At 41.1% G+C, this 25,813-nt stretch overlaps 1 protein-coding gene across 3 annotated transcripts in view; it reads right to left on the minus strand.

Moving 5' to 3' along the window:
• Positions 1-25,813, minus strand: part of LOC109899784 (equilibrative nucleoside transporter 1) — a 72,123-nt gene that overhangs the window by 16,023 nt on the left and 30,287 nt on the right. The window contains exons 1-4 of one of the 3 annotated variants that reach the window (XM_020495309.2): positions 13,830-13,955; positions 2,205-2,280; positions 594-675; positions 13-194 (exon numbers count right to left, since the gene is read on the minus strand). In XM_020495309.2, coding sequence (XP_020350898.1) covers positions 13-194; positions 594-675; positions 2,205-2,233 — 293 coding nt within the window. In that variant the 5' untranslated portion in view covers positions 2,234-2,280; positions 13,830-13,955. Of the gene's footprint in view, positions 1-12; positions 195-593; positions 676-2,204; positions 2,281-2,986; positions 3,097-13,829; positions 13,956-25,813 lie in introns of those variants that run through there. The other 2 variants (XM_031835595.1, XM_020495313.2) reach the window with 2 other exon arrangements.

Consider the following 25,813-nt stretch of genomic DNA (forward strand, 5'->3'; position numbering starts at 1 on the left):
TTCTAACTATACCTCTGGTGGATGAAGGAGTTGAGGCAGGTGAAGATGAGCAGGGGCACCATGGCGCACAAGGTCATCACATTGTTGAACTTGGACTCTAGGATGCTCCTCGTGTCTCCCTCCACCACTGTGGTGTTGGCTGTCAGAATGGCTGAGCCCTCAACGGCCGGGTCCTTCAGTCGGTTGGTGAAGTACTAAAGAGAAGCAACAGGGTAAAGGAGAGAGACTTGGGGGTCAGCTCGTGACCAAAACTAATGAGAATCAATGTTTTCATAATGATAGCCTGCTGTCCAGGGCCAGTGCAGGGATTAAGGATATTGCTAAAAGTTTGAACTCCCCCTGCGATGAACCAGGGGTTTGTAGCTGTTTACAAAAGTGGTCTCAATAAACATGTCCTCCCTCGTGGCAGCTCCAGAAACTCCCTTTGGTTAGAGTAGGTGTATTATTTAAGACCAGTTCTATTACCCTTTTAAAGAAATAGGAACTCAGTCTGTGTGCCTTAATAGCATATTGTTCTACTAGACTACAGCTCCAAGTCTGATTTCTCATGGTTATCATAAGGAAACAGTTGTAGAAGAATGAAGAACACTTACCATGGTTGCAGTCATGAAAAAATTCCATGGCAGGAGGGTTCCCAAGCCAAGGATGAAAAAAATGATCCACACTGCATTATACCTGACAAAAACAAATTTACACCAGTAATGTTAGTACAGTGGGGCAAAAAAGTATTTAGTCAGCCACCAATTGTGCAAGTTCTCCCACTTAAAAAGATGAGAGAGGCGTGTAATTTTCATCATAGGTACACTTCAACTATGACAGACAAAATGAGAAAAAGAATACAGAAAATCACATTGTAGGACTTTTAATGAATTTATTTGCAAATTATGGTGTAAAATAAGTATTTGGTCAATAACAAAAGTTTCTCAATACTTTGTTATATACCCTTTGTTGGCAATGACAGAGGTCAAACTTTTTCTGTAAGTCTTCACGAGGTTTTCACACACTGTTGCTGGTATTTTGGCCCATTCCTCCATGCAGATCTCCTCTAGAGCAGTGATGTTTTGGGGCTGTTGCTGGGCAACATGGACTTTCAACTCCCTCCAAAGATTTTCTATGGGGTTGAGATCTGGAGACTGGCTAGGCCCCTCCAGGACCTTGAAATGCTTCTTACGAAGCCACTCCTTCGTTGCCCGGGCGGTGTGTTTGGGATCATTGTCATGCTGAAAGACCCAGCCATGTTTCATCTTCAATGCCCTTGCTTATGGAAGGAGGTTTTCACTCAAAATCTCACGATACATGGCCCCATTCATTCTTTCCTTTACACGGATCAGTCGTCCTGGTCCCTTTGCAGAAAAACAGCCCCAAATCATGATGTTTCCACCCCCATGCTTCACAGTAGGTATGGTGTTCTTTGGATGCAACTCAGCATTCTTTGTCCTCCAAACACGACGAGTTGAGTTTTTAACCAAAAAAAGTAATATTTTGGTTTCATCTGACCATATGACATTCTCCCAATCTTCTTCTGGATCATCCAAATGCTCTCTAGCAAACTTCAGACGGGCCTGGACATGTACTGGCTTAAGCAGGGGGACACGCCTGGCACTGCAGGATTTGAGTCCCTGGCGGCGTAGTGTGCTACTGATGGTAGGCTTTGTTACTTTGGTCACAGCTCTCTGCAGGTTATTCACTAGGTCCCCCCGTGTGGTTCTGGGATTTTTGCTCACCGTTCTTGTGATCAAATCATCGAGTTTTTAGTGTGACTATTTGAGGTTGTGACATGTGTCTTTTATACTGATAACAAGCAAGTTCAAACAGGTGCCATTAATACAGGTAACGAGTAGAGGACAGAGGAGCCTCTTAAAGAAGAAGTTACAGGTCTGTGAGAGCCAGAAATATTGCTTGTTTGTAGGTGACCAAATACTTATTTTCCACCATAATTTGCAAATTAATTAATTAAAAAAGTCCTACAATGTGATTTTCTGTATTCTTTTTCTCATTTTGTCTGTCATAGTTGAAGTGTACCTATGATGAAAATTACACGCCTCTCTCATCTTTTTAAGTGGGAGAACTTGCACAATTGGTGGCTGACTAAATACTTTTTTGCCCCACTCTATATGTATACCAGTTGTATCCATAAAATACATATCCACACAGCATTGAATGATTGCAGGCAGAAACAAAAAGTTCTAAGTCAATGCACTCACTTGTCCCGTGGAGCGTTGATGGCCGTCATTTTCCTGAAGCAGGAACCAACTCTTCAGTCAAAATGTGGCACGGATTCTGAAAACGAGACATTTTCATAAATTAGCCTAGTATTTTTTAGAGGCCCCTTCCTAAAGCAACGATATTCAAGCAAAACAGGATAAAGTTCAGGAGAATGAAATCAACCTGTTTTTTTCCCCTGGTGATCTATATTTTGTATTTAATAAAATCTAACAAAATGCATTGTTATATTTTCATAACTTTTTCACATCGTATCTCCAATAATTGATTTACATTTCATTCCACAGGTTCATCACCAGCCAGTTACAATTCAATTTCCTGTCTAACTATTGTAGTTTGCCTAAGGGATACTAAGGAAAACCCTACAGATTCAGCAGGTATTTGTTCTCAAATATCGGTTTATGGTTAGGCTACTTTAAAAAGAAAAATGTATGACCAAATAGACAGAAGCGCATGTCACCAATATGACATTTCAGACAATCATCATCTATTTCTATTTTCTACCTACTACATTTGTAACCTAAAGATAAACCAAGTCCTTGCTTGCCAGGAAAATTGTCTTCATTTAAGATAAGCAGCATATGTAGGCAACAATAGAAATACCAGTGGTTATAACAGCTGACATTATACCAAACCACAAAGTAGCCTATGCAGCTCCAGCATTTCATAATATGATAAAAAGCCAGAAGACGACCTTCAAAACCTTATCAAGCACAATACTGTCATCAACAAACCAAAACATTGTAGCCAGATATGCACATACCTCAAATGTATCATACAAGCCAGCCACAGATTCAGTATACTGTAATCAGCACTATTTTCTTCTGAGAAACATTTATTTTGAATTACACTTGGTTAGAGAAGTGCAGGGTTAGCCTAAATCCAAGATTTGATTTACTGAAAGGGTGGATCTATGAACAGAATTTCATTTTATACATTTTATACAAGAAAAACCTGGTTAAGAGGTGGTCTCCAAATAACATCCAAACGTCCTTCCTTGAGTCCCTCTTAAACAAAAAGCCCAAGTCCACTGTACACACAGATGGCTGTGTAGAACTCCAAGCATCCCAACAGCCCAAACAGGTTTAGGCTATCTCACAATGCATCTCATAAGCATTGCCATAAGTTATGGATACCATTAAGGAACAGACTAAGCCTCTTTAGATGAAAATGATAATGGAGTTGTCATGAGGAAATGGTCATGGGAATGCACTGTCATTGGTTAAGAGTATTGAATGCAGCTCATTGTGAGTATTCTACACTGGACAGTATTTTAGAATGTCTCACTGGGATCACATGGGAACCCACAATCCACTGGACTGTGTGTAATGTAAGCTATACATGTGAGCATACTTATTGTTAGGGACCATTGTAGAGGAAGACAAACACAGTAATGGGTCTGCTGCTGCGTTTCATTATGATGTTACCAAGTGGATTCTCATCGTGTGCTTGGTTCTCAGAGAATGTGGTCTCCAAGGTTGTGAACAGTACAGCGGTGCACCCTAGATTTTTATTTTGGCTCTTATTTTGCTTAACCCCTAGAGTCAAAATTGAATTAGCATAATAAAAACATCCACCTGTTTAAGCTGTTTGTTGCATGGTCTGCATCTCAATCCACCACGTCCACTGATGCTAGCCATCCCCACTTGTGGTGAAAGGTGGCAGAGCTAAAGCAGTGTTTGTAAGACCATGAGACATCCTGAAAAATCAGTCTTCTCACGAATGTCTGGCCTACAAAACACTATTTTTGTTCAAATGCAACAATTTCAAAGATTTTACTGAGTTACAGTTCATATCAAATTCAGTCAAGCGTAGCCTAGTGGTTAGAGCGTTGGACTAGTAACTGGAAGGTTGCAAGTTCAAACCCCCGAGCTGACAAGGTACAAATTCTGTCGTTCTGCCCACTGTTTCTACGCCGTCATTGAAAATAAGAATTTGTTCTTAACTGCCTATTTAAACAAAGGTAAAATGAAAAAATTTAAATGTCACATAACTGGGAATACAGATATCTTACAAAAAAAGGCAGGGGTGTTGATCAGAAAAACAGTCAGCATCTGGTGTGACCACCATTTGTCTCATGCAGCGCGACACATCTCCTTCCCATATTGTTGATTGCGGTCTGAGCCATTGGTGCCACTCAAAAGACTATATGTGAAAATGATTTCCAAGATGTGTACTTCCCGTTTTTTTGTACTCACTACCTTGTTTAAAATTACTTGCGCTGCTCGTGCATTGACGTCCACAATGTAGGGGGGAAGGTTCTAAGGGATATGCAAGATGGTGATGGACTGATATCAGCCAATTAAAACCAGCGGTTGTTTCGTTCGCTTCTGCCATAGACTTCCAGTCAAGTTCCACTCTGAGGCTCTGTGAAAACAGATGGTTCGACAGAGAGCCGCCTGGTGGACAACATTACTTTATAATGTTACTTTATGACTAACATTATACCCTTATGTCAAGTTGTAAAACTCATAAGCCAATCATAACTACTTCTGGCCCTAAGGCAAATACGGACTGACAACTGTTGAGATTAGAAGTTGCTTTGCCCTTGTAGTCACCCTATAAATCTAAAGCCGTCCCATTGCCATCATTCCCAAGAGATCAGACAGTAGTGAGAAAGCATTTTGAAGTAGTGCAGCGGTCACCCTTTACGTTAGGATAGAATGGGGTCTATATGATCTTGATTACACCACCAAATCCAAATTAAGGTGGACATAAGGGCATTGTACTGGAATAGCTCTGACTTACATTCCCAGACCGTGTTCTCTGGCTATAGCGTATGGGTCATATGACAAGATTAAAAGAACCGCGCTCTTCACCATTTCCCAGAAGTTTATATAGTTGTTCTCTTATCACGTTGCGACTGTCATAACTTCATCAAGATTTTAAAAGACATGCTCAGGAACTTGTGTGCAACTCTAGCAAGATGCACACACAGCAGAGCCAGAAAGCAATGACGGGGACCACTTTTGGCTCGTGAGCGCTACTTTCAAAACTACTGCCTATAAAGTATACAAAAGTACCGGTTAATCTCTTTAAGGGAAAAATCAATACTACTCCTAAGAGAAATTGTCCTATCCAAAATTAGCAAAACATTCCTGCAAAGTAGCAACAGATACCTCTTCACAAAGAATATTAAATAATCCCCCGTGCATTGGATAAAAAAGGTGTAGCAACAGTATCAATGTTTTTCCACATGGTGCAAGTCATCCCTCTGATTTGTGAGCAGTTTGCGAGCAGTTCCGCTCAGGGGATAAATCTGGTGGAACTATCAGAGCTTCCCCTGCCTTCACCCCACTACCCAACTTTGGTGACAGGACACACTCTCGCTCACCAACACACACACACACACACCCTCTGCAAGCATGTACTTCAACCCTTTACAATCCTGTTTAAACAGCCAAATGGTGCACACTCACATTTATCATCCAAAATCAATTTCCTTCTCCCTTTCCAGGGATCTGGTTGCTGAATCTAACATGGGGTGGATCACCATGTAAAAAACAATGTGGGTTCTCAGAATAGCCTGAGGGTTGGTTTATAACAGTCACGGCTGGGCCTGTAATAGGAGACTGGTACATACGGTACTGTGGAGTGTCTGTGGGTTGCTCATGCAACCAACACACAGCCAGTCACCCTGACAGGCAGTACCTCCAAACATCGAGCCCTTTTATTATGACAGTTGGCTAGGAGTGGTGTGAACATAAAAATCCTATTGATGGCGAGTTCCCAGTAAACTCCCCATTGCTAGTTTCTCTCCTGCTTCGGATGGGGTACTTTGGAAATAAAAGCCTGGGCGAAATATATATTCAGTTCATCAGTTCCACATGACTGAAATAGCATTTAATCAGCACAGCAGGCCTAGGTAACACAGTTGGAAGTGTTAGATACTTTGACAGACAAAGGCGTGGAGATGAACCCAAGTCTTTGGTCTTTGGCTGAGAGAACAGAGAACATGTTATGAGAAAGCCAGGGAGAAAAAGGAATACTAAAAGTTGGCATGTGTGTATAGTGCAGTTAAATTCAGCTTTGTGCAGATAATTCAGAAGCATGTGATTGTATCAGTGTTCTCTCCCACCTGGACTATAGACACACAAGCCATTACTGAACTGAAGCTCTTCAAATCCAACTTTATATTCATAAGCATTTAGGACTGATAGGAAATTATTATTTATTATTTATTTATTATTTATTATTTTCATAGCTGGAGGATACTCAACGTTTAACAGCTCATAACCATGCAAAAATACATTATTTAAGCGCAATCCCTTTTGATAAATGTATCCTTTGTATACTACCTAAACTGACAACATATTAAACCTACTAGTTTATATTATAGTTTATTATACACTTCAAGGGTTGGTGGCGGTTACCTCTGAAGAGTGGAAGGCAGGTGAGCAGTGCACTGTGGTGCCAAACCTTTGGAAAGAAAAGCTGCTCACAGAAAAGGAATACCAGGGTCACCAATGGCATTGTTTTCAATTACCCTCCCTTTTTGCTCCCAATTATTTCCTGCCCCTAAAAAAAATACTAGTTGAGCAATGCTACTCTATTTAGCTAAATGTTGAAATAAAAATTAACTGTGTGGCACTCTTTTGTCTGTGAAGCCATTTCACACAGGAGTGAAACGCTGTTGCTGTCTGTTCTAGCTCACTCAGTTTAGCTGCAGTTCATCAGCTGCTCATTGGCAGTTCTTGCTACAACAAAGAAGCCATTCTTGTGCTCCACAGCCAGGACTGTCAGGATGACACAGAAATAGCACTGACACATGTGAACGACAGCACGCACAACAACAAGCGAAGAAACACTGGGCTAACCATGCTTCTATAGTTAGCCATGCTATTAGAACAGGGTTTCCCCAAACTTGGTCCTGGGGGCACGTTTTGGCTTTTGCCTTAGCACTAGACAGCCGACTCAAACAATCAAAGGTTGATGATGAGTTGGTTATTTGAATCAGCTGTGTAGTGATAGGGCAAGAACCAAAACGTGCACGGGAGGGAGCATGATCACCGAGTTTGGGAAACCCTGCTATAGAAGACTTGGCTATGGTCTATAGACAACTCTTCTGGGAATCATTTAAAGTAATGTTTGTCATGATCAATACACAATTATAAACTGGGTGGTTCGAGCCCTGAATGCAGATTGGCTAACGGCCATGGTATATCAGACCGTATACCATGGGTATGACAAAATATTTATTTTTACTGCTCTAATTGCATTACTAACGAGTTTATAATAGCAATAAGGCAATTCGGGGGGTTGCTAAGGGCTGCGTCGTGCTTAAGAACCGCCCTTAACCGTGGTATATTGGCCATATACCACACCCCCTTGTGCCTTATTGCTTAAGTATATCAAAATGACATGCAGACAAGTTTCAGCATTGGCTAGCTAGCTAACTGACAAGTCGGAAATGAATGGATAGCGCGAGCTAGCCAACTAATACGCAACTAGGCCTAATGCTTTGAACACACCAACAGTGTCTTTGCACAAAATAGTATGCAGCATCATCTGGATATGTATGCAACAAAAGCTCAACATTCACTTTCTGCTACCATTTCTGTCAAGCCATCTACCTATACAGTTTGACTCATACGTTCGATAAATCCAAGGTGTGCACCACACCGAATGCACTGCAACTGCCTCTGCAAGGCAGCATTCCATTGGAAATGAATGTAATTCTGGTGTACCAAAATGCAAGGACACTGTCGGTGTGTTTGAAGCCTTGGAAAGAAGGAAAAAAACTCACAACAATTGTAAACAATGCAAAACAACAACGGGACAGCTAGCTTGCTGAATTAGCTAACAGATGGGTCAGGGCCAGGCACATGACCCACCAGTCCCTATTGCCGTGTTCTTGTCACATTAACGTTCCTTACCGCGCTTAACGCTTCGAACACACCGACCAGTGTTCTTGCATTTTGGTACACCAGAATTACATTCATTTCCAATGAAACACTGTGTTTGTGATGCAGTGCGTTCATTGGATTTATTGAACGTATGCGTCAAACTGTATGCGTAGGTAGACGCCTTTACAGAAATTGTAGCAGAAGGTGAATGTTTAACGCTTCGAACACACCGACTGCATCATTGCTGCATAACATTTTGCGCAGCTAGGCAACTATACTGATGCAGGTACCTTTTGCAGATGGTCGCTTGCTGTTGGACACATGGAGGAGAGAATCATTTTCGCCATATCCTCAAAACCGTGTCTTTTTGACGTGTCTAGACATAAACACATAAAATGCTGCTTGGAGACAAGTGTCCACGATAGTAGGATTGCCAGGTCAGTTTAGTAGTGAGCATGTGCTAGATGTGGCTAGTTAGCTAGCTAGCTAACCTAACTTGCTAACCTAGCCAATGAGGTGTGTGAAAGAGATAGTCAAATAAATTATGCTAGTTACTACCCCTGATAACGTTACCAAATAATCATGTTTGAAAGAGTGTGAGTGTGTATGCCAGATAAAATAGTAATAGAAATGGTAGATACTACTGTACCCCTGATAATTTGTCAGAAAACCGTGTGTGTGTGTGTCTATGTGTATAGTAGGTGACATGTCCATGATAGCTATCTAATAACTATAGTTATGTTAGGTAATGGTTTGGCTTATCATGTTCATGTCTATGTAGAAGAAGACTGTAGGAGGAAGTGGAGAGGACTCAGGGACAGGTATCAGCGAGAGAGAAGGGCAGAGAAAGAGAAGAAGAAGTCTGGGTCAGCAGCTTCAGGCCAGCAAGCCTTGGCGCTTCTGCCACATTCTTTCTTTTCTGGATCCATATATTGTGCCTCGGGCAACGAGTGGCAATTTTACAGCCAGACCCTCTACTACGTCATCCACAAGTGTTGTCGCCACCGGTGCATCAAGACCCTCAACGTCACCTACAAGTGCGACTATCCCCTCCATCGGTGCATCGAGACACTCTATAACATCTACATCATCCACAAGTATGACCACCACCGGTGCAGCCATGGAAGATGATGAAATGGAGGAAGCAACTCTGGATCTAGGACAACCTGAGATTATTATGAACCTCACGGAAGTGACCACTGAGGACCTCGTTGAACTGGATGTTGCCGGATAGAGAAACAGAGAGAGTAAAGAAGAGGAACAACATCACACCAGGCGTCATCGGAGGTAGCAGCCCCCAGATTCACTCAACTCATTTCAGCAGAGGCTCTCCTCCAAGCCGTCGAGAGAGATGCAGCCCAACCTGATGCTCACAGGAAAGAGGATGAAGAGACCCTCTTTGCCATGAGCCTGGTACCAACACTGAAGAGGCTGCCTCAGCAAAGAAAAGCAGCAGTCAAGGATAAAATGTATCAGCTGCTGTTCGAAGCAGAGTTCAATGGTAATAAAAAAATATTCTCCACATCACAGGTAGTGTCATAAGTGTTGCAACAGTAAAGTAAAGTAAAGTAAAGTAGGTCATTTTTACAGTATAGTCATGTAGGCTAATTGGTATTACAGATCAAAGTATTAATATGAGGCAAATGTATAGCTGTTGTTTCTGGGTTAGAAAATATCCTAAAACAACTGTTTGCTGTCTAAATATTTGCCTGTCACATTCATACAAATTCCATGAGTAAACAGCAAGTATTACCAACTTTACCACACTGTTCCAATATTTATGCCACTATCTACACTATACAAGCAGTATTTAGTTAACATAAATCTCCCCTTTTATGGTGTTATTTAAGTTAAGCTTGTATGTGTTGTTTTTCTCTTCCCTTTCAGAAATAGAGTCAATTTAGCTGACCAGCTCACAGGAAGGACAGGAAGAGGAGATGAGTTGTCTCGTTGTTGTTTTGACCTTTATTTTCACACACGTCAGTTCCGTTTAAATTCAGTCAATTCATAAAGTAATTTGTTTATAAAGTCTTAGGATAGCATTCATTATTAGTGTTACATAGATTTCTGAATTGACAGAATTGAATCTCATACAACGGAGAATTCACAGATGCTCTTGTTGGTCTCTTAGAAGACTAAAGGTGAATATATTTCTTTCATTTAAAACCACTTGAAAACCAGGGTGTTGAAACTGTTTGCTAAGTTATGTTCCATCGACTCCATGACGTCCAGGGGCCATTTGTTTGTTTAGCTGTGTTATGGCTACACATTATTATTATTTTTTTCAGAGACACACACACACACCTCTTCGTACCTCAGATCCAGTGCCCTGCCCTCTCTCAATTTATGGCCATGTCTGAAGTTCCCCTACTACGTCTAGGCTTTATGAGTAGTCCCTGTATCGGTCTGCAGTTGTGCCAAAAATACATGCTCTTGTTGTTCTGTTACAGGTTACACATACATTTATTTTTACACGCACATACTTGTCATGTTCTTTCCTGTACTTGAATACTTATTAAATTATGTTTTTATAGTCAGTTGTTTCAGTGGTTTATTCATATCTCATTTAGACTTAATCTGCTTATTTCTTCCCTACACCTTTGCAGATCTAAAACAAGATGAAAGTAAAAACACATTCTCTTCCTAATTAGTTTTTTCCCACCTGTATTTTGTCAGGTCAGTGAACATGGTGGTAAACTGTACTATTTGTATGGACCCTAGGTTACCTAGGTTACCCTTTCCCTTTGTTATCATACTAACTGTATGTCTTATAACTTTAATTAGTGCTCCCGCTCACCTGGTGTACCATGCCAGGTGTGTATAATACTGATGTTAATGGGAGAGGGAAGGGGTTAAGGTGTGGTCTTTACTCCCAAATTTCACTTAAATATAACTTCCAAATGAAGAGAGACAATGACACAAAGTAATCTGGGGAAAAAATGCAATTTTATGGACAACGGTCGTTGGTTCTTAAAATAACCTTTGTGTTAGGGCGCTCTTAAAAGAGCAGTTTCACTCCACGGCATACTGCCATGGGACTTCACCTGCTGGTGATGACAAGTAGGTGGTCAGCTTCTCCCTCACCTGGAGTGCCTGTCTGGGGGCATTGTTGGCACTTGCCCTGGTGACATCAGGTAGGTGACCATTTGGCATGCCCATCTCCATCCGGAGCAGCTCCTGGAATGACCTCCGCAGGTAGTTATAGAGAACACGTGTGGCCTTCACGCAGGCATTGACATTTGAGGGGCTGAGACCAAGCACTCTCCAATACATTCTCCACCGGTCTTCCAGAATCCCAAAGGCGCATTCAACATCTAACCTTGCCCTGGACAGTCGTTTGTTAAAGATCCTTACAGGCTTTGGCAATGGCAGCTGGTGTCCAGCGTAGGGCCTCATGAGGTTGGGCCTTAAAGGGAAGGCCTTGTCGCCGACGAAGACATGGGGAACAGGTCCCAGGTCTTCAGCCCCAGGGAGTGATGCAGGTGGTGGAATCTCCAGGATGCCATCATGAAGTGCCTGGCCGAAGGCAGAGTCCCAGAGGGTCCCACCATCACTTCCCTTGCCTGAAGCACCAACAACACAGAAATAGTAAATGGCATCTACAACAGCCAAGAGTACAACTTAATATGTACCGTTGTTGTAGAATTGCGAGCCTGGATTACTACATGTTTCCCGTCAATGGAGCCAAGACCATTGGGGAAATTCCACCTCTCCAGGAACTCAGTAGCGATGGTCCTCCAGTCTTCCTCCTTGGGGACAGGCATGTATTCACCAACCAGACAGTCCCAAATGGCTTGTGCCACAGAGGGGACAATGCCTGCCACCGTGGACCGTCCAACTAGGAAGCTGAATCCAATGGTCCTGTAGGAGTCTCCTGTTGCCAAGAATCTAAAATATAATTCCAAATAATTATCAATATTTTGTGTAACTTGAATTCCACCCACATATTATATGTACTCATATAGCTACCTCATTACTGTTTATTATGCTCTACTAATTATATTGTAATACTCATCAACCATCATTAACAATGCCTTGAAACAGTACAATTCAGTCTATGACTATATCATTAAACTGTAGCCCAGGCCAACTCTACTCTTAGAAAGAATGGTACTATCTACTTAAAAGGGTTCTCCGGCTGTCCCCATAGTAGAACCCTTTTTGGTGCCAGGTAGAACCCTTTTGGTTCCAAGTAGAACCCTATTGGGTTCCATGTATAACCTATTCCCCAAAGGGTTATACCTGGAACCAAAAAGGGTTATCCTATGTGGAAAGCAGGAGGACACTTTTGGAACCTTTTTCTCTAAGAGTGTATGTGAGTCCAATAAGAATGTAATGAATGACTAACTGTCTTGAACAACAATGGGTCCTGGAGAAGACTAGCCTACCTTCATCAGGGCAGAGGGCAGGCACCTCAACTTTCTTTTCATTTGGTAACATTGAATAATTAAAAAAGGATTATAAACCAACTTCTGGAAAAGTTATAGTCCTAATGAACATTCTGTAAAAGTACATCTGATGTCAAATAGGGACTATTAACTAGAGAGCCCTTTAGCTAGCTAGGTTGCACATAAAAACAATGTATCAAATATCAATCAATTATGGTATCAAAGGCTTTAAAAATGTACTTGAATGTAGCTTACCGGAGACAAATCGCCAGGCGTTCAACGGCTGGTGGACTCCCGTAGTTGGTATCCACCCGGGCGATCCTGGCTCCAACCATCTGGAGCAGATGATCTAACTGGCTTTGATCCAGACGAAAGTAACGTCGGAATTCCTCTCCAAACAGTCGAAGCTCTTGAATGAGACGGTGGAACTCCCCTGCCTGCTTTCAGGACTGGACCCAAACAGACCTGCGCTTTCGGCAGGGCTGGTCCCGGTCCAACAGCGCAATCAAGACCACCTTCCTCAACGTTGGTCTCATTGTTGAAAGAGCCTACTCTGCTATCTTGACTATTTATTATTGCATTTCGCGCCAAAACTGCATTTTAGTGGGAAATTATATTATAGGCTCTCATAATTAATTTGTGGATGTCATCGAATAAATAATATACTTGGCAAATAAATGAATAAAACATGTAAAGAGATTGTACAGTCTAACTGTTTTTATTATGTTATCCCACATGTTTTTACTGGATATGTGCAACAAAAATTCAACATTCACATTTTGCTACTTTCTGTCAAGTAAGTCTACACATACAATTTGATGCATACGTTCGATAAATCCAGCGTATGCACCACACAGAACGCACTACAACTGCCTCTGCAACGCAATGCTGAAAGGCAAACGCAGCGTTCCATTGGAAATGAATGTACTCCTCGTGTTTCGAAACGCAAAACACAGTCGGTGTGTTCAAAGCGTAACTTTTGTTGCATATATATATATCCAGACGATGCTGCACACCATTTAGCGCAATGACACTGTCGGTGTGTTCGAAGCGTAAAAATTTACACTAAATTGAAATCCAAATCACGACAAAGAGTTCCTCCAACAAACATAAGCGTTTGTCAGCACCAAGGCGCAGAAAAAAGGTATGAAAACCCGAACAAAATTACAATGTAGGAGAATGTTTCAGCTAACAATTGCCATCACTCATTCGTAAACAATGTGCAATCATAAAGTGTAGCCTAATCGGACGCTATACAAGTTACTGAAATATTTTACTCATTTGTAAACTATTCTACAACTGAGCTATGAATGTATAAGTAGTTTTCAACAAAAAGTTCAACAGTTCAATTATATTTATACTGGAACAATACCTTAGCGCGAGAAGAAGAGTACCAGTAGTCTGTCCTCAACCCGGTCAAAATTCAGGATGTAGTGAGGAGCCGCACATGCATCCCCCAACTCGTGACATGCAGCAGCACTGATTGATGGCAGTGGTTCCCAAACTTTTTTTAAAAGAAACTCAGTCAGGTTTTCAGTCATTGCGTGTCAGTCATTGCAGACCCAAGAGTGCTATTTATAACTTGTCAGAAATATCCAGTTTAATTTGCCCATGCCAGCTAACGTTTTTTTAGGCCATTGATTTAGTTGTAATGTTTGAGCCACTCATATCACATGAGCACACAAGACATGGCTATATGTGTAGAATTACAGGACATTTGCTTTAAAACTGCACAATATTATCTAAATTGACACAGATATTTCAAACTTAAAAGTAATAAAGAAGACTTCTACAATGCAGTCACCGAGAGATTCACCCTGAAAGACGGATGGATGGGCAGCAGGTAGCCTAAAGTTAGTGGTAAAGGGTGGCCAATAACCAAAAGGTTGCAGGTTCAAATCCCAGAGTCGGCTAGGTGAAAAATCTCAATGTGCCCTGGAGCGAGGCCCTTAACCCTAATTGCTCCGGTAAGTCTCTCTGGATAAGAGCATCTGCTAAATGACTAAAATGTAAAGCAATGGACTTCATTTACAAGTTAAAGGGCAATTCTCCCACTTTTCACCATCATATTCATTATCCCCAGGACAATACCAGATTCTACATATGTGAAAACGGACATTTCAATGATCTGTAGTTAAAAATGTAAAATGTCCCCAAAAAATGCTTATTTTTTACATCATAGGGTAGGATTAAAAAGTAAGAAATACTGTGATTTTCTAAATCTGCCGTTTCTAGCCAGAGGGAGGGTATTTTCTTGCTCCCCATGTCACCGTGAATTTCATGAAGTTGAAAATCACTTTTTTTTGTTTTAACTTTTGATGATGTCATCGGGTAGAACTTTCTAACTTTATATTTCTTTCTATAAAATCTAGTCATGCGCCGCTTTCACATATGTAGACACTGGCGTTGTGCTGTAGATAATGAAAATTAGTGGGTAAAGTTGCCCTTTAAGGCAGGTCTAAATGCCTTTTTTTAGGGTTAGGCTACTGTTGAATGAACATGAGAAGAACAGTGCTGTTGTCCATTCAGGACCACATAGTTAACCTGTAGGCTATCAGATGAGCGGCCACTGAAGTATGTGTAAAATGAGCAAGCTCAAGTAAGCTATTCTAATTGAAATCGGCCTTCATCACATTGGGGAGATGTCGAGGTCAGTGAAACCCTTGGTGAGGACCAACGGCCCTGCAGTTTTATTCACTATGTCCACATCTATGTTTATGCTAGAGAGCGAGCAAAAGTATTTGTGGTTGAACAAACAGACTTATCATTCCTCTTTATCCAAATAAGAAAGGCACAATCACAAATGGCAAATGTGAAACCATCTGCTTCAATGGAGTCCTCGCCAAAAACCTGAGAGTGTTGAACTGCCATAGTACAAGCTTGACTGAGCATGCACAGGATCTACACGAACTAAATCACTCCATTTTATGTCTTGATAGTGGATGATGTTTAATCATTGCCCATTATCCAGCAATCAAACGAGTTGAAGAAGGAATGAACGATGAGAGACCTCCCATTGGGACAGTTTACACAAAACTACATGGAGTGCAGAGTATAGGGCCCCCACACTCAACTGGCGGACCATGGTCCGGATCCGGACCCAGAAGGGGTCAATGTGGACCACAGGTCCCGACAACAAGTTTTTTTGTGTGTGTGTGTGGGGGGGGGGGGGGGGGGGGGGATCTCCGTCAGAATTCAATCTCTGGTATCATATAAACACACACAGGACATGGGAACATTTGTACAATTGCAGAAAATTTGCTTTAAAACAGAAAATAAAATAAAACGCCCCATGGCAAAATGTGTAGAATTGCAGAAAATTCACTTTCAAACTGCTAAAATGTCTGCCAACAAGAGGGGTGTGTACAAACATGGGTTGTGAGGTGGGGGTTTGTTACTACGCCAATAAATGACAATAATATTGAGTACGCTGGTGTAGGGTATGTGCAATAACATTCCCTCATTACATAAACATTTTTTTCTTGTTCTCCAGTTGCATCAAGTATCGCGTGGACTTGGGTTGATGCGTATCACTATGTTGGGTTTGTGTGTGTCACAAATTCTACATTTCATGTCTGATTGATTTGATTGGCAGCAACACATACATTTGAAGTCGGAAGTTTACATACACCTTAGCCAAATACATTTAAACTAAGTTTTTCACAATTCCTGACATTTAATCCTAGTAAAAATTCCCTGTCTTAGGTCAGTTAGGATCACCACTTTATTTTAAGAATGTGAAATTTCAGAATAATAGTAGAGTGATTTATTTCAGCTTTTATTTCTTTCATCACATTCCCAGTGGATCAGAAGTTTACATACACTCATTTGGTAGCAATGCCTTTAAATTGTTTAACTTGGGTAAAACATTTCGGGTAGCCTTCCACAAACTTCCCAATAAGTTGGGTAAATTTTGGCCCATTCCTCCTGACAGCGCTGGTGTAACTGAGTCAGGTTTGTAGACCTCCTTGCTCACACATGCTTTCTCAGTTCTGCCACATATTTTCTATAGGCTTGAGGTTAGGGATTTGTGATGGCCACTCCAATACCTTGACTTTGTTGTCCTTAAGCCATTTTGCCACAACTTTGGAAGTGTGCTTGGGGTCATTGTCCATTTGGAAGACCCATTTGCGACCAAGCTTTAACTTCCTGACTGATGTCTTGAGATGTTGCTTCAATATAGCCACGTAATCTATTTTGTGATGTTCACCAGTCCCTCCTGCAGCAAAGCACCCCCACAACATGATGCTACCAACCCTGTGCTTCACGGTTGGGATGGTGTTCTTCGCCTTGCAAGCGTCCCCATTTTTCCTACAAACCTATCAATGGTCATTATGGCCAAACAGTTATATTTTTTGTTTCAACAGACCAGAGGACATTTCTCCAAAAAGTACGATGTTTGTCCCCATGTGCAGTTGCAAACCGTAGTCTGGCTTTTTTATGACGGTTTTGGAGCAGCGGCTTCTTCCTTGCTGAGCGGCCTTTCGGGTTATGTCGATATCGGAATTGTTTTACTGTGGATATAGATACTTTTGTTTTTATGACGGTTTTGGAGCAGCGGCTTCTTCCTTGCTGAGCGGCCTTTCGGGTTATGTCGATATAGGAATTGTTTTACTGTGGATATAGATACTTTTGTACCTGTTACCTCCAGCATGTTCACAAGGTCCTTTGCCGTTGTTCTGGGATTGGTTTGCACTTTTCGCACCAAAGTACGTTCATCTCTAGGAGACAGAACGAGTCTCCTTCCTGAGCGGTATGACGGCTGCGTGGTCCCATGATGTTTATACTTGTGTACTATTGTTTGTATGAACGTGGTATGTTCAGGCATTTGGAAATTGCTCCCAAGGATGAACCAGACTTGTGAAGGTCTACATTTCTTTTCTGAGGTCTTGGCTGATTTATTTAGATTTTCCCAAGATGTCAAGCAAAGAGGCACTGAGTTTGAAGGTAGGCTTTGAAATACATCCACAGGTACACCTCCAATTGACTCAAATGATGTCAATTAGCCTATCAGAAGCTTCTAAAGCCATGACATAATTTTCTGGAATTTTTCAAACTGTTTAAATGCACAGTCAACTTAGTGTATGTAAACTTCTAACCCACTGGAATTGTGATACAGTGAATTATAAGTGAAATAATCTGTCTGTAAACAATTGTTGTAAAAATGACTTGTGTCATGCACAAAGTAGATGTCCTAACCGATTTGGCAAAACTATAGTTTGTTAACAAAACATTTGTGGAGTGGTTGAAAAACTAGTTTTAATGACTCCAACTTTAGTGTATGTAAACTTCCGACTTCAACTGTACATCTCTGTCAGTCGATCACGAGACCATGAAATCAAGTGACACATACAATGCATTCGGAGTATTCAGACCCCTTAACTTTTTCCAAATTTTCTTACGTTATAGCCGGATTCTAAAATGGATTGTTTTTCTACACATTAATCTACACACAATATCCCATAATGACAAAGCAAAAACAGATTTTTTGAAATGTTTGCAAATGTATTAAAAATAAAAAACGATCACATTTACATAAGTATTCAGACCCTTTACTCAAATCAAATTTTATTTGTCACATACACATGGTTAGCAGATGTTAATGCGAGTGTAGCGAAATGCTTGTGCTTCTAGTTCCGACAATGCAGTAATAACGAACAAGTAATCTAACTAACAATTCCAAAAAACTACTGTCTTACACACAGTGTAAGGGGATAAAGAATATGTACATAAGGATATATGAATGAGTGATGGTACAGAGCAGCATAGGCAAGATACAGTAGATGATATCGAGTACAGTATAACATATGAGTTGAGTATGTAAACAAAGTGGCATAGTTAAAGTGGCTAGTGATACATGTATTACATAAGGATGCAGTCGATGATATAGAGTACAGTATATACGTATGCATATGAGATGAATAATGTAGGGTAAGTAACATTATATAAGGTAGCATTGTTTAAAGTGGCTAGTGATATATTTACACTCAGTACTTTGTTAAAGCACCTTTGGCAGCAATTACAGCCTCGAGTCTTAGGTATGACCTTATGAGCTTGGCACACCTGTATTTGGGGAGTTTTTCCCATTCTTCTCTGCAGATCCTCTCAAGCTCTGTCAGGCTGGATGGGGAGCGTTGCTGCACAGCTATTTTCAGGTCTCTCCAGAGATGTTCGATGGGGTTCAAGTCCAGACTCTTGCTGGGCCACTCAAGGACATTCAGAGACTTGCCCCGAAGCCACTCTTGCGTTGTCTTGGCTGTGCTTAGGGTCATTGTCCTGTTGGAAGGTGAACCTTCACCCCAGTGAGGTCCTGAGAGCTCTGGAGCAGGTTTTCATCAATGATCTCTTTACTTTGCTCTGTTCATCTTTCCCTCAATCCTGACTAGTCTCCCAGTCCCTGCCACTGAAAAACATCCCCACATCATGATGCTGCCACCACCATGCTTTACCGTAGGGATGGTGCCAGGTTTCCTCCAAGACGTGACGCTTGGCATTCAGGCCAAAGAGTTCAATCTTGGTTTCATCAGACCAGAGAATCTTGCTTCTCAATGGTCTGAGAGTCTCTTTAAGTGCCTTTTGGCAAACTCCAAGCGGGCTGTCATGTGCCTTTTACTGAGGAATGGCTTCCGTCTGGGCACTCTACCATAAAGGCCTGATTGGTGGTTCTGCAGAGATGATTGTCCTTCTGGAAGGTTCACCCATCTTCAGAGGAACTCTGGAGCTCTGTCAGAGTGACCATCGGGTTCTTCGTTACCTCCCTGACCAAGACCCTTCTCCCCAGATTGCTCAGTTTGGCTGGGCGGCCAGCTCTAGGAAGAGTCTCGGTGGTTCCAAACTTCTTCCATTTAAGAATGAAGGAGGCCACTGTGTTCTTGGGGACCGTCAATGCTGCAGAAATGTTGTGGTACCCTTCCCCAGATCTGTGCCTTGACACAATCCTGTCTCAGAGCGCTTCGGACAATTATTTCGCCCTCATGGCTTGGTTTTTGCTCTGACATGCACTGTCAACTGTGGGACCTTATATAGACAGGTATCTGCCTTTCCAAATCATGTCCAATCAATTGAATCATACCACAGGTGGACTCCAATCAAGCTGTAGAAACATCTCAAGAATGATCAATGGAAACAGGATGCACCGGAGCTCACTTTCGAGTCTCATAGCAAAGGGTCTGAATACTTATGTAAATAAGGTATCTGTTTTTATTTTTTTTTAATACATTTGCAAACATGTCTAAACCTGTTTTCGCTCAGTCATTATGTGGTATTGTGTGTAGATTGATGAGGGGAAAAAATATTTAATTCATTTCAGAATAAAGCTGTAATGTAACAAAATGAGGAAAAAGTAAAGGACTGCTTTGAGTCTAAATGTAGCACTTTTCTTTGGACAACACTATAAAGCATTACTCTAAGTGTTGTTTTCCAAATACTCTCTAGATTGTCTGCTGTGGAAGTTAAATTTGTATGTTTGAATGGAATTGGCTGAAGCATTGTTTATGTTCGGCTTTGACAGTATGCATCTGGATATGCTGAGCGTGAGACTGTTGTTTGCTCTTATGTTCCAACTGCATTCACCCACACCCTGTCTAGTCTAAAATAAGGCTGCTGGGGTTTGGACACAGACCATCGGAGGAGTTGTAGTCTGGCAACTTCCACTCAATACACACCCCAGATCCCAAACCCATGAAGGAGTTGGGCTGGCTGATGGATACTCCAAAACCAGTCCTCTAAATGGTACGTCGTCGCCCAACACCATATTACACTTTATAGAAGTAGACCTGATTACCTTCATGAAACAAGCACAAAATGAAGATGTTTGTCTCATATAATATTTGTCTCCGTCACGCCAACCTCGGCCACGTGTTTTTTTAATTTCCTCCAGGAGCAAAAACTGACTCCGCACATAGAGCAGAACAGCTCTGACTGTATTCTTCCAAGGGCGTAGTACAGGAAAGAGTGGCAGGGTTAGACCTGTGGTGGTTGTCTACATTTGTGCATCTTGTCCTGCCACCCCCTTTCCATTTATTCCACTACTCAACCAGTCAACAAACTGTATTCTGGTCAGTAACCCCATCTTATATTCAATCATGATGTGTCAAGATGTTTGTTTACCAAAATTGGTTTGAATTCTGGCTGATGTCATCTACCCATTTTAGTAACGACAGGCAATAATATGCAAATACGAAAGTAAACATGTCTATTCTATAACTGTTGAATTTGTGGCACAAAAAGAAATAAAAAACATTCACAAAAAAGGGTGGAAGTGGTGTTTTTGACCACATACTGAAATTATTATTTTTTATTATGAAAATGTATGTGCTCACTACTGTAAGTCGCTCTGGATAAATGACTAAAATGTAAATATAAAAATATAAATTTAAGACTGAGAACCGAAACAAATTCCAGGGGAAAGCCTTTTTAACTCTTAGTTGAGAGAGCTCTGAACCCCATGCAGGATTAGAGGCTTTGTGGGGAGGGAGCAAAGCACAGAGTACGGATACATGCTCACAATAATGCGATTGTTGTGGATAGCCAGATTAATATAATCATTTTATTTAAAACATTTACAAGCTTTGCAAGAAGAACGAATTCCCTAACAATCATGTTTAAATCCTGACACATCTAAAATCAGTATGTGAAAACTACCTCATTCCGAATGTACTTCACTCGCGTTGAAGAGGGAGGCTCGCTCACATGCAGATCAAATACACAGATGGAAAGCTGATTAAGATGTTTACACGTCCTAATAATTTGAAAGATTGCTCAGAAAAGGTGTTTTAAATCGGCATATGCTTACTTCGATTTTGGCCTTACACTGATTAAAATAAAGAGAGTAAGGTGTTTAAATAACTATTGCATAATCTGCCTACTGCCATAATCAGTTTATTATCAAATTATTACTGTGCATGTAAACATACTCAGTGTCATCAACACTGTGATTAACCTATGAACTGCTAAAGAAGTTTAAACAAAGACAGCACTAGGCAACCTGGTCTCAGAGCATTTTGTATTATTCTGTACGGAAATCTGAGACACTCCATTTAGTATGATACGTTATATTCCGTATGGTATGTATAAATTTTTTTATTCGAATTTTTCATTTGACCTTTTATTTAAATAGGCAAGTCAGTTAAGAACAAATTCTTATTTTCAATGACGGCCTATGAACAGTGGGTTAACTGCCTTGTTCAGCGGCAGAACGACAGATTTTTACCACGTTGGCTCGGGGATTCAATCTAGCAACCTTTCGGCTACTAGTCCAACGCTCTAACCACTAGGCTACCTGCCGCCCCAATGGATGTCCATCACCATTTCGTATGATATATTACGAATTACAATTCGTATAATATGTAACGAATTTGCTAAACGTACAATGTGTTACAAATTTACTAAACATGCTATATGTTATGACGTTGCAAAACGTATAATATGTCACAAATTATAGCTTGCAAATGGTAGCTAGGGTAAGGGTTAAGGTTAGGGTTAGGGGAGAGGTTAGCTAACATGCTAAGTTGTTGCAAAGTAGCTAAAAAGTAGTAAGTAGCTGAAAAGTTGCTAAAATGCTCAAGTTGTCTGTGAACAGATTTGAACTCGCAACCTTTGGTTCGCTAGATGTTCGCGTTATACGCACACCCATCAGTCCCGACCAACCATCCTACTTTTAGTTTTTGCCTTAAGTAACCATATGTCTTATACAGTTGGAAGTCGGGAGTTTACATATACCTTAGCCAAATACATTTAAACTCAGTTCTTCACAAATCCTGACATTTAATCCTAGTAAAAATTCCCTATCTAAGGTCAGTTAGGATCACCACTTTTATTTTAAGGATGTGAAATGTCAGAATAATAGTAGAGCAAATTTTTTATTTCAGCTTTTATTTCTTTCATTACATTCCCAGTGGGTCAGAAGTTCACATACACTCAATTAGTATTTGGTAGCGTTGCCTTTAAATTGTTTAACTTGGGTCAAACGTTTTGGGTAGCCTTCCACAAGCTTCCCACAATAAGTTGGGTGAATTTTGGCCCATTCCTCCTGACAGAGCTAGTGTAACTGAGTCAGGTTTGTAGACCTCCTTGCTCACACATGCTTTTTCAGTTGTTATGCCGACAAATCTTCTATAGGATTGAGGTCAGAGCTTTGTGATGGCCACTCCAATACCTTGACTTTGTTGTCCTTAAGCCATTTTGACACAACTTTGGAAGTATGCTTGGGGTCATTGCCCATTTGGAAGACCCATTTGCGACCAAGCTTTAATTTCCTGACTGATGTCTTGAGATGTTGCTTCAATATAGCCACATAATTTTACTTCCTCTTGATGCCATCTATTTTGTGAAGTGCACCAGTCCCTCCTGTAGCAAAGCACCTCCACAACATGATGCTGCCACCCCCGTGCTTCACGGTTGAGATGGATTTCTTCGGCTTGCAAGCCTCCCCCTTTTCCCTCCAAACATAAGGATGGTCATTATGGCCAAACATTTCTATTTTTGTTTCATCAAACCAGAGGACATTTCTCCAAAAAGTATGATCTTTGTCCCCATGTGCAGTTGCAAACTGTCGTCTTTTTTTATGGCAGTTTGCTGAGTGGCCTTTCAGGTTATGTCGATATAAGACTAGTTTTACTGTGGATATAGATACTTTTGTACCCGTTTCCTCCAGCATCTTCACAAGGTCCTTTGCTGTTGTTCTGGGATTGATTTGCACTTTTCGCACCAAAGTACATTCATCTCTAGGAGACAGAACGCGTATCCTTCCTGAGCGGTATGACGGCTGTGTGGTCCCATGGTGTACATACTATTATTTGTACAGATGAACGTGGTACCGTCAAGCGTTTGGAAATTGCTCCCAAGTGTAACAGTTGTTAGAGTACTATGTGAATTTCACCAGGTTCATATATCAATATGTTGTGTTGATTTGTTATGCATGCCTGCATCCTGGGAGAAGGGGAGTGTGTACTTACGTTTTGCTCGTGCTCAAATCATTTTGATGCACTTTTTCTGTCTTCAGAAAAGTTTGATTCTTTTAAGTACAAAGTCATACACACAGTGTTTTGTTCATGAATAATGATGTATATTTAGAGGTTACTCATAAGTGGATGGTATTGTTAAGATGCACTTGTAATTGTACTTTTTAGGATGATATCAACATTCTGAATTCAACATGTGGTTAATAGCTAGCTAAGGTATTAGCAGGCTATTGTATGTGAACGATGGCTAGCTCCTCGAATGATCCCAGTCCCTCCTATTGTGCATCTGTTATAGAAAGAGGCGACGATTCTCAGAACAGATGTGCTCTACAAATGTTTTATTTCCTTTTGGATGCAGATGCAAGATGCAGAGAGTCAGTTCTGCTTGATTAAAACTACCTGATCTCCAAAGTCCACGTTTATAGTCTCTTTCAACCACACACAACGCAGAGTTACAGCGGTGCAGTATAGCACCGGCTACACAAGGATGAATCAGACTTGTGGAGGTCTACAATTTTTTGCCATTTTTTTCTGAGGTCTTGGCTGATTTCTTTTGATTTTCCCATGATGTCAAACAAAGAGGCACTGAGTTTGAAGGTAGGCCTTGAAATACATTTATTTATTTATTTTATTTTACCTTTATTTAACCAGGCAAGTCAGTTAAGAACACATTCTTATTTTCAATGACGGCCTGGGAACAGTGGGTTAACTGCCTGTTCAGGGGCAGAACGACAGATTTGTACCTTGTCAGCTCGGGGGTTTGAACTCACAACCTTCCGGTTACTAGTCCAACGCTCTAACCACTAGGCTACCCTGCCGCCCCAGGTACACCTCCAATTGACTCAAATGATGTCAATTAGCCGATCAGAGGTTTCTAAAGCCATCACATAATTTTCTGGAATTTTCCAAACTGTTTAAATGCACAGTCAACTTAGTGTATGTAAACTTCTGACCCACAGGAATTGTGATACAGTGAATAATAAGTGATATAATCTGTCTAAACAATTGTTGGGAAAATGACTTGTGTCATGCACAAAGTAGATGTCCTAACCGACTTGCCAAAACTATAGTTTGTTAACAAGAAATTTGTGGAGTGGTTGAAAAACAAGTTTTAATGACTCCAACCTAAGTGTATGTAAACTTCCGACTTCAACTGTATAAACATATCAAACGTAACACATCGTACCACTTTGAGTGTCCTGGATTTGCATTTACAATGTTACGTCTAATCTATTAAACCAGGCTGCTAGGGGTCTCAGTTGGGCAAATGATGAATTTCTTCCATTTTACTCCTGTGACTCTTTCATACTCTTGCCGGTCATTTTCCCCGTTAACGTTATGACCACGGAAATGTTTGTAATGACCTGTCAAACACCACGGTAATGGCTGAAATGGGCTCAATGTGATACATTGGCTTTCTTAATTTGAAAGCTTTGCATACTCTTGGCATTCTCTCAACCAGCATCACCTGGAATGCTTGTCTTGAAGGAGTTCCCACATATGCTGAGCACTTGTTGGCTGCTTTTCCTTCACTCTGCGGTCTGACTCATCCCAAACTTGTTGATTGTGGAGGCCAGGTCATCTGATACAGCACTCCATCACTTTCCTTCTTGGTAAAATAGCCCTTACACAGCCTGGAGGTTTGTTGGGTCATTGTCCTGTTGAAAAACAAATGATAGTCCCACTAAGTGCAAACCAGATGGGGTGGCGTATTGCTGCAGAATGCTGTGGTAGCCATGCTGGTTAAGTGTGCTTTGAATTCTAAATAAATCACAGATGGTGTCACCAGCGAAGCACCCCCACACTATAACACCTCCTTCTCCATGCTTTACGGTGGGAAATACACATGCAGAGATCATTCCGTTCACCCAGACCTTGTCTCACAAAGACACAGTGGTTGGAACCAAAAATCTCCAATTTGGACTCCAGACCAAAGGACCAATTTCCACCTGTCTAATGTCCATTGCTCGTGTTTCTTGGCCCAAGCACGTCTCTTCTTATTATTGGTGTCCTTTTAGTAGTGGTTTCAAACAGTCTCCTCTGAACAGTTGATGTTGAGATGTGTCTGTTATTTGTACTCTGTGAAGCATTTATTTGGACTGCAATTTCTGAGGCTGGAAACTCTAATGAACTTATCCTCTGCAGCAGAGGTAACTCTGGGTCTTCCATTCCTGTGGCGGTCCTCATGAGAGCCAGTTTCATCATAGCGCTTGATGGTTTTTGCAACTGCACTTGAAGAAACGTTCAAAGTTCTTGAAATGTTATGGATCGACTGACCTTCATGTCTTAAAGTAATGATGGACAGTCGTTTCTCTTTGCTTATTTGAGCTGTTCTTGCCATAATATGGACTTGGTATTTTACCAAATAGGGCTATCTTCTGTATACCACCCCTAC

Source organism: Oncorhynchus kisutch, linkage group LG11, assembly GCF_002021735.2.
Source record: "Oncorhynchus kisutch isolate 150728-3 linkage group LG11, Okis_V2, whole genome shotgun sequence".
Classification (NCBI taxonomy): Eukaryota; Metazoa; Chordata; class Actinopteri; order Salmoniformes; family Salmonidae; genus Oncorhynchus; species Oncorhynchus kisutch.